The 10,179-nt window shown below is 35.1% G+C and overlaps 1 protein-coding gene across 2 annotated transcripts in view; it reads left to right on the top strand.

The window, feature by feature from the left end:
- The window catches only part of MTTP (microsomal triglyceride transfer protein), a 54,564-nt gene that overhangs the window by 1,848 nt on the left and 42,537 nt on the right, over positions 1–10,179 (top strand). For both annotated transcript variants that reach the window (XM_073805573.1, XM_019926459.3), the window contains one exon: positions 7,153–7,310. In XM_073805573.1, coding sequence (XP_073661674.1) covers positions 7,250–7,310 — 61 coding nt within the window. In that variant the 5' untranslated portion in view covers positions 7,153–7,249. The remainder of the gene's footprint in view (positions 1–7,152; positions 7,311–10,179) is intronic.

The following is a 10,179-nucleotide window of genomic DNA, read 5'->3' as shown; positions in this document are numbered from 1 at the left end:
AGCACAGGCTCCAGATGCGCACGCTCAGCAGCCATGGCTCACGGGCCTAGCCGCTCCATGGCATGTGGGATCTTCCCGGACCGGGGCACGAACCCGTGTCCCCTGCATCAGCAGGTGGACTCTCAACCACTGCGCCACCAGGGAAGCCCAGATCTCAATTTTTTTAAACAGCAGCCGGAAATCTGGATTTTTACGTGAAATCTGATTTTTAAGTGTTGGCAACTATTTTGTTTGTTTTTAAGTACTGAGCAGGCTAAACAAAACATGTCTTGGACCACATTCAGACAATTGGCAGCCAGTTTGTTAAATTGGACTGTAGATTGTAGTACAGATAAAAACAGAATTTTAGGACACAAAAATATGGTAATAAATAAAATTATGAGATCCTCTAAGATGCTTGGCCTGAAAACATAGGGCAGTCATCACAAGTTATTTTAAGCCGAGTTCTGATGTTTTATTAAGTCTGAGAGTACTCTTCAGTAGGTTGAGGAGGTCTGGGAATAGAGTTACATTTGTGGGTAATTAATCTGAGGCTAAGAAAGCCAAAAAGAACCTAATTTCTTTTAAATGATGTGAAAGGTATCTAAAATCAACCTATCACCTATAATCATTTCAACTTGCATTTGGATTGCCTTCAAAAATATAGAAAAAGTTTAAGTGTTTTAAAAAATACCTTATTCCCCCCTCTTAAGTTATTGAAGACTCTAGGAAGATGACTATGGAGACTGTAGTCTGAATCTCTTCATAAAACAGGTAGAACATCTAGGATAGCAGAACGACGCTAATTACAAGAACAAATCATGGCTACAACAAGAAAGAATCCTTATAAAGCTCAAACTATGAACAGGTGGGAGCAAACCACCAACTTAGTATCAGCATCTGTGTAAGAGGAAATAGTGGGAAGACAACAGAGCAGCTGAAGGCCATGAGAATGGGAGGACTTCAAACTGCCAACAGGTATTCACTGAAAAGCAAGGGAGATCGATGTGAGATTAGCAGTAAAACAGACTCTAATTTCAGAGTGAATACAAAAGTATGAACAGGAAGGTCTGGAAGTGCTCATGGGGTGTGAGGGTCCAAGAACTCTCAAAACTTAATGAACCTGAAAAAAAGCCCAACACTAAGAAGAAACTTTGGGGAGTAGAATCTAAATTGAACAGGACAGGGACAACAGAGGCAAAGAAAAAAGGTCCAGATAAAAGTGGGAGAAAAGAAGAGGAGACAGAGCTAAGAAATGACCAGGATTTTATGAAAACATCAGAAAAGGAAGCTCTAGAAGCTAGAAAAGCTATTCTACCCACTTCTGTCTACACATACAGAATAACTTATTTAGCCTAAAAATACACCATGAAAAGAATAGTAATTGAATCCTATTTAAAGCTGTTATAATAAAAAAGAGAATATGAAGCAGAAAAATAGATGAAAACTATAACCCATTATTTCAAAACGAGAAGTTTTTTAAATGCTAGGAGATAGAACAACATAAAACAGAAAAACTCAGAAATAAAGTGATTGGAAAAAAAGATTTGAAGAGCAGTAACAACTCAGAAAAGAATATGAAATATAAACAGTACACATATATATTTAACATCATATTGGAAGTGTGAGCTAGTGCAGTAAGAAGAAAAGGAAATAAAAGGAAGAAGTAAAACTGTTCTCAGGTGACATGATTGTCTATGAAAAACATCCCCCCAAAATCAACCAAAAAACCCCTCATGGAATTAATAAGTGATTATAGCAAGGTCACAGGTGACAAGGTTAACATACAAAAGTCAATTGATTTCCTATCTACTAGCAACGAACAATTGGAACTTAAAATTCAAGAAAACATTAGCACCAAAAAGAAAGGTGTAAGTCTAACAAAATATGTACAGTACCTAAATGAGTGAAACTACAAAACTCTGATGAAGGAAATAAAGATCTAAATAAATATAAGATACTCTGTGTTCATGGATTAAAAGACTCAATATTGTAGGAATGAGCACACTTTGTGCTCAGATCTTGGTTTCTAATACCATTCTTCAGTAAAAGGAACCACTTGGAGAAAGGGCTGATTCTAGGATTGGGGTGAAAACATACAAGATGAGCCTGGAGCATCTTGTAGTGCCAGAAATGAAGGAAATGCTTAAACAGACACACACACACACGGATGGGGTATGTCAAAGGAAAACAGGAGCCAACTGAAAGAGCTCCCGATGGCTGAAGCTGGAACAATTGTAGATGTAAATTTAAAAGTAGTATTAGATTACAACCCCAAATATAAAATAAATAGTCATGTGCTTATACGGCTAAAAATGATAAATAAATGGGGGAGAAGCGACAAATCTCTCATGCAGAGAAATTCCAAATAATTTATATAGATGCTCCACCTTCAATGAGGAGCAACATAATTCCCTACTCCGTAAGTACGGGCCACCCCTAGTACTTTCTTCCAAAGAGTACAGTATGGAAAAGAAGGTAAAAAAAAAGAGTAAGTTTACAGTGGAGAAATCTGACGACACTTGTCAGCCAGGTGATCAAGGTCAACATCAACAATGATAAATCACATTGATAGTATGTACTTTTGATATAGTGTGATGAAAATGGGACCTCTGGGGTCTTCCTCCAAACCTACACGCCCACTCAAATCATGAGAAAAGCATTCCACAAACTCCAATAAAGGAGCATTCTGCAAAACACCTGACTGGATCCTGCAGAACACTTCAACGCTGTCAATGTCATCAAAAATGAGGAAAATTATTATATGTGGAATCTTAAAAAAAAGGAGTACAAATGAACTTATCTACAAAACAGAAGTAGAGTTGCAGATATGGAAAACAAACCTATGGTTATCGGGGTAAGAGGTGGGGAGGGACAAGCTGGAAGATTGGGATTGACATATATACATGACTATATATAAAATAGATAACTAATAAGGGCCTACTGTATAGCACAGGGAACTCTACTCAGTACTCTGTAATGGCCTATATGGGAAAAGAATCTAAAAAAGAGTGGATATATGTATGTGTATAACAAATTCACTTTGCTGTACACCTGAAATTAAAACAACATTGTAAATCAACTATACTCCAATAAAAAAATTTTTTTTAATGAAAATCAGAGAAACTGTCATGACAACTAATTTTAATGTAACCTGGGTGGGATCTTGGAACGAAAAAAAAAGCATTAGATTAAAACTAAGGAAATCTAAATAAAGTAAGGATTTTAGTTAATATGTGAATTATTAATATACCACACTAATGTAAGATATTAATAATGAGGACAACTGGGTGCAGTCTATATGGGAAATCTCTGGAATGTCTTAGTAAATAAAATGATTCTGATCAAAATTTAAGTTTGTTTTCTTTACAATAGTTCATTGAAAGAAAGCCATCAATTTTCTCCTTTAAATGCTAGAAATTTGGTTTTATGCTGCCAAAATTAGTGTAAAGTTAGACTCCTCTTAGAGTGACTATTATTGACCCATAAGGATTTTTTTGGTTGTTGTCAAATACATGTGTGTGGAGGGGTGGGAGGTGGAGGTAAAGTTTGGTTAATAACTCCATTATGGAAAATGACTACCCTTTCTGGAGAGTCTTAGATTCCAAACTTTTCAAACCTAAGTCTTGTTTACTCTTTCTAAGGAAAGGCATTTAGTGCATTTGTATTTTCTCAAAGTGAATTCTTAAAGAATACCTTAAAAAATAGTATATGTATTCTATAATTTTTGCCTTGGCATGAAAGACAGCATCACATCATAAGAATACAGTCCCATAAATTGGGAGATTGGGATTGACATATACACATTATTATATATAAAATAGATAACTAATAAGGACCTACTGCATAGCACAGGGAGCTCTACGCAATATTCTGTAATGACCTATATGGGAAAAGGATCTAAAAAAGAGTGGATATATGTGTATGTGTAACTGATTCACTTTGCTGTACACCTGAAACTAACACAACATTGTAAATCAACTATACTCCAGTGAAAATTTTAAAAAACCAAACAAACAAATAAATTGAGAAAATGTTAACTGACAAAAGGCAAAAAAAAAAAAAAATATACAGTCCTCTCTCAGTATCCATGTGGGACTGGTTCCAGGACCCCCGCTGTTACCAAACTGTGGATGCTCAAGTCCCTTACAGTTGCCCCTCCTGGGTATCCCCTGGTTCCACATCTGCTGATACAGAAAGCTGACTGTATTCTTAACCTACCAAAAATATTTTTGCAGGATTCCTTGAAAAATGCTAACTCCCTCATTGAATTGAAAATACTATTAGACTTTATTATGACCGCTTAGGGATAACTTGAAGAGTCCCTCTAAGAATTTATTTTTTATTAATGTCGTGGTTCTTTCTGGAACAGAGTAAAGTGTTCTGATGTTATAAAGACTTTTTTTTTGTCTCTAGCTACCATACATTCTGACTTACTATATATAGTAGGTTAATACCTTTCCTTCCAACCTTTAGTGGGGTGAAGTTCATTTATCTTCTAATCTAGGAAATGAGTTAACTCCTAACAACCTCTGATACTCAACAGAAACACTATTGTACTTTGGAATCAGTCAGCTGTCTTATTTCATAGTCTCTTATTATCACTGCAAAATAGTAGTATAGCAAATATTCCACAGTGTCATGTACTTACCAACAGAATTTCATTGCAATAGCATTGTTTTAAAATCTATTATTTGATTTTGACCTGGCTAGCACAGATCAATTTTTTCCCCTGGAACAATTTGTTCAGCCTGGAACATCTAACAACAGCAATCAAGTGCTCTTTTAGCCTCCATACAAAAGTGTGATGAACTTACTAAAAGAGAGCCCCAATTAATAATTCTATGTCATCCATAAGAAATCAATTCTTTCTACCTCCTATCTCTAATATTTTTTAAGGAGAGTATTGGATCTAGGTCTCAAGGCTTGTTTTTCTATGGTCCCTAAATCATTTTACTAAATAAATCTGAATATCATTTTGCTAACGTGTGAAATGATTGTTGTTAGGATATACTACAAAATGTTCAGTGCTTAGCATAGTGTATTGTACATAGTAATCGTTCCAAAGATGGCAGCTCTTATTTTTGTATCGTGCTGTGCTTCTGTCCTTCACATACCATGTAAATAGCTGATTTACTTGTGATGAGATCTGGAGGTATCTCCCACATATATTGTACAATGTTTGCTCTGCTTGATCAACAGAGCAACAGAGGAGAATGCCTCTCCTTTGGTACCCAGAATTCACTGAATATGAAGACTTTGGCATTCTTATTTCATCTCTGTGAAACAATCTTAAGAAGTCTTTCAAATGTCTTTGTAAAAAGTTACAAGCAAAATATAAAAGGATGATGGTTTTTATTACCAAGAGAAGCAGCCTTATTTGAACACCCTATGTTGAAATGACTACTTAATACAGTGACTCATAGGAGCTTTCTAGTGAAAAGCAAATGCTCAATGAAACAGATTTTGTTAGGCAATAGTGATATGCCTTTTATTGGTTGGATTCTGGTAAACACCTGACAATGAACGATCCTTTACCTGAATAGACATGTATCATGCACCACATAGTCTAACCACAAACATGTAGCTGTGAGCCTCAAATGGAAATACAAAGTTCTCATAAGATTCAAACTAGTCCTTAATTTAAATAAATAAGTATGTAAAGTTTAAGTGACTATAGTGGCTTCATGTCACTATGTATATAATGCAGAAATTGTGGGAATACATAGAAATCTATTCAAATGTAAAGCAATAAAGCACTTTCACATTATCTTGTATTTATAATACCTACTATTCATAAAAACTTATATTCCTTCAACAGTTATTTTTCTAAGAATGGCCTTTTCTATTTACCCCAGGATAATATGTAAAGTGATTGTCATAACCAAATATTTTATTTTTATATAGGTATTTTAGTCATGATTTATATATAAAACATCATAGGAAATGAAGTTCTAATCTCAATAGATGATAAAGACAAACAATTTTTACATTTCAGTTCTTTATACAAAAATATATTTCGAGAGGAAATATGCTTAACTGTGAGATTTTTAAATTTTAGATTTCATTTTGTGGCCCTGTCTATAAAGCTGACTGTCTTTTACCTGGGTTGTCTAGAAGATTTAAGCTTAAGGTTAGGATTCTAGAAAAGGGTTTAGAGAGAGATGAGGGTAGATTTAGGAACCCATTTTATGCTTAAACACGGCCATAAGTATTTTCAAGTTCATTCCAAAAAGCCCTTCACCAGCACTTTATTCCTTCCTTTGCCAAAACATCCCCACGTGCCCCCCAAACCACCTCATTTTAGTAGGTTTTATTCATATCAGGTTTCTCTTGCAGAAGTTTACAAGGACAGAGTTAGTTTAGTTAATGTGGCCTTAGCCATACTAGAGTATTCACTTTAGAGAAGTGTCGTAATTAATTTTCTGTAGCAAAAGTGTTAAGGGCTGGAATCCCCCCTCTGAGTTTCTTCCTAGAAATGGGATTCAGAAAGCACAGGGGACTCCATCCAGCCAGTCTGGGGACTCAGACAAATGTTTCCTGTCATAGATATAGCTAGAGGTCTACTATGATAAACTCAATTGCCTGCTAGTATGTTAATGGTAGACAATGCTGATTCACACATAAGGAGAACCATCTAGGTTTCGGAACTGAATGTTTTAGCTAACATTATTTTGAAGTGATTGGTGGTGGTACAAGTTAAAATTTTTAAATTTAAATTCTAAAATTCAGAGTGATTTTTAAAATAATAGCATACACATGGTATAAAAAAATTCAGATGACCATACAAGACAATAAAATCCAAATTTATCTGAGTTTGCAAATCCTCACCACCCTCCCACATAAAGTGGTAAATGTGAAGACAGGCATTTAATGTTATAGGCGTGATGATAATTATGTACTGAGCAGAAAAGTATCACCACCAGTTTTCCTTGAATGCCCCTCAGTACTTCTAAATTTATAGGATGGTAGACTGGTTTAGTTTAGCTCTCAAAAAGTGAAAATTTTCTTGATTTTTCTTATTGAGTAAAAAATAAATAAAAAGAGTGAGAGACTGAAAACTACAGCCCACCTAAGTTTAATCATTAATAGTGAGCCCTTCTGTGAACTTAGTTCCTGATTTTGGAGTTTGGAATCTGACCTTTCCCCCAAAGATAACCATTATTGTTGCAGGTTCTGAGGAGGGTCACTCCTTCGCTGCCATTGGAAGAGTCCACTTCTCAGTGACTCCTAGCTGGGAACTGGATGCATTAGAGGGTAGCTAGTCAATATGATTCTTCTTGCTGTGCTTTTCCTCTGCTTCATTTCCTCATATTCAGCTTCTGTTAAAGGTAAGTTTTTGTTGCTTTCTGCTAAACTTTAATTTTAATCGTTGAGGGAGAAAAGTGTATGTGTGTGCGTGTGTGTGTAGTGAAAGAATTCCAAATTAAGCGATCTTCAAAACCATGTAACTTTGGAATGTTGGTGAAGGCATGACTGGGTTGGAATGAAAAGCAAATTCAAATTCCTACATAAAGAAAACAGAGCTTCCTTTTAGTTTCAGTCCCTCAGACTAGCATGCTTCTTGCTTCATTCTCTCATTCATGGTTTATTTTTAAAAGGGAGAAAAAAAGACGCCAACTATTGTTACCTGCTGCTGTTGGTCACTCAATGAATGCAGCTCCTTCATTTGAATTGTAAAAGTAGATTTAAAAAAAAAAGTTCTTAAATTTCCTTCTAGTTGCCTAGCAATGTGATATCAAGAAGAATTAGACCCAATGAAAAAGGCATTTGACTTGCCAAAGGATTATGAATGAAATGGTAAAGGCTGTATTTAATTCCATTACTATTCAGAAGTGATAGGACTATCAGAGTTGGTGAATTACAGAAAATAAAACTACATGACGTAGATTTAAGAAGTAACACTTATCTTTGGAAAAATAGCGTTGCTCATTATCGTTTCTATTTTAAGATAAAATTGATTAAAAAACACATGAATTGATAACTTTCAGAGCAAACATTTTGAGTAATGACTTTAAAAAGCTGTATGAAATGTATTAATATGGAATCTTGTTTTAAATCAGCTAGTTTATGCGCGCCTTGAATTTCTCAATGTTGCACCTGTAGAATCATCACTTTTTAGAATCTCTTAAGAGGACTCACTGTCAAAGCCAGTTGGCCTAAGAAAAGACTTAGCATGATAGGGTCCAATTTTAATAACTGTGTACTCTTAGTAAGTGATAAAAAGTAATTCACCTGTAAACTTTTAAAAGCCTTTTGGGATAACTATGGCTTTTTTTCATAAGGTAAAGTTTGTCTCAAGATTTTTTTGCACAGAAAATTTCCACATGAGGAAAAGAGACAATCTTTGCTATTGGAGCAATAAAAGGGTGGGGGGGGGTTAAATTGTTTCACCTAAGCAAATCACACTTTAGGTTCTTGAACTAAAGATAATATATATATTTTTACCAGATTCTAAAATGTTCAGTATTTAAAGATATAGTCCTTACTTGGATGAAAAGAAATTTTAATGAGAAAAAAGTAAAGGTTTGTAAATTATATCTGACAGAGAATTGCTATATAGAGAGCTTACATTTTATTATCTGTCAAATAAACTGTTGAATATTGGAAATATGAATGATTCATACACCATGAGATCAAACCAATACCATGATTATTTTGAGAAAAATAATTGAGATATAGTAGTTATTGTGGGCTTCTCTTTTTTCCCCCCGTCCTACAAATGAGTACATTGGGTAACTTGATGTTTTCAAATACATGCATTTTTAAAGATTTAAACACACACACACACACACACACACACACACACACACACAGAGCAATGACATACAGGGAAATATGACTTAGAACATTAACAGATAGCTATGGTTTTTTGTGTGTAACTTCAGTGGCAAATCCAGAATTTTAGAACCTGAAGCTTACGCAATTTAGGCTCCATCTTTGAGAAAAAAAAAACTACTTTTTTACAAAAATATCCTACTTTTGCAAATGTTACTGAAAAAAAGATATGGCATGTGTACACAACGCTAGGGTCCCCTTCCAGGATCTTGGAAGAAGCCTGGGTAAGTGAGGGCTCCAATGCTTAAGCATTATTAGCATCATGATATAAGCTGCTTATGCCAAATACCATGAATAAAAAGTACAGGACTTGACAGCTCTCTCTTACCCAGATGGGGTAATTTTTTGTATTATAGTACCATGGTTTAATTATAGATTCCTTGCCCTTTGCAATGATTGACATTTAATAAGCGAACTACATGTGAAGAGTTTACTTTAAAATCAGGCCATTATAAATTTTGGGATGTTATGCATCACTTCAAAACTCGTCTCAAATTTAGTTCTCAATGCAGCTATTTAGCAAATCCCCAGATCTGGGTGGATGTTGAGAGAGGTTGGACCATAAAGAGGATGGAGGAGGGGTTTAGAATTAGAATGGAAAAGGGTCTGTTTAGAAGAGATATGCTGATATGCTGACTGAATGTTTGGAAGACTCAGGTTTTCCCTACTTTTTCTGAATCACATTTTGTAATGGTGGGTCCATTCTCAGTGCCTTCTTTGGGTTTTCTTTATAGTGCTTTTCCTTTTGATAACCTGCCCATACACTTCCTATTTAATCTTGTTACCTGAACTGTTCCTTCACTCCCAGTCTTTCTCTCAGTCCCTGGCCCTACCATGCTTTTCAGTTCATTCACAATAATCATCTTCCATATTTTCTCCCTTATCCTTCATCCTACTCGTTTACTTCCGGCCTTCTAGTCTTCTGTCGGATTCGTAAATCCCATTACCTATCTTCCTTATCACCAACGCAGGTCTCTTCAAGCCTCACCTTTATTAACTTGTCTCTATTTTGTCTTTTTGCTTAAGTCAATGAACTATTATATTGATCTAAGTTTAATTAAAGAATATTTGAAGATATTTCTTAAAAAGTTCAAAATTAAGAGTTTTGTTCCTTTTACATGACTAAAAGTTTCACTTGAAGGGGCACCTTGAAGAGGTACTGACTCCTACTGGGGCTAAAATTGATTTCTCGTTCAATCTACCATCAGTTCCAACTGCCATTCTGCATACTCTACAGAGCAACACCTTAAGACAGAAATTTAGTCACCAGTATAAATGGGACATGCCCCCACTGCCCAGTATTGCCGGATCTCTGAATAACAGAAACAGAAATATCAATAATTATCAAAGAGGAAAGGATAA

This window comes from Tursiops truncatus, chromosome 5 (genome assembly GCF_011762595.2).
Source record: "Tursiops truncatus isolate mTurTru1 chromosome 5, mTurTru1.mat.Y, whole genome shotgun sequence".
NCBI classification, from domain to species: domain Eukaryota; kingdom Metazoa; phylum Chordata; class Mammalia; order Artiodactyla; family Delphinidae; genus Tursiops; species Tursiops truncatus.
The sequence above is the reverse complement of the archived record's forward strand: the minus strand, read 5'-3'. Positions and strand labels throughout refer to the sequence as shown.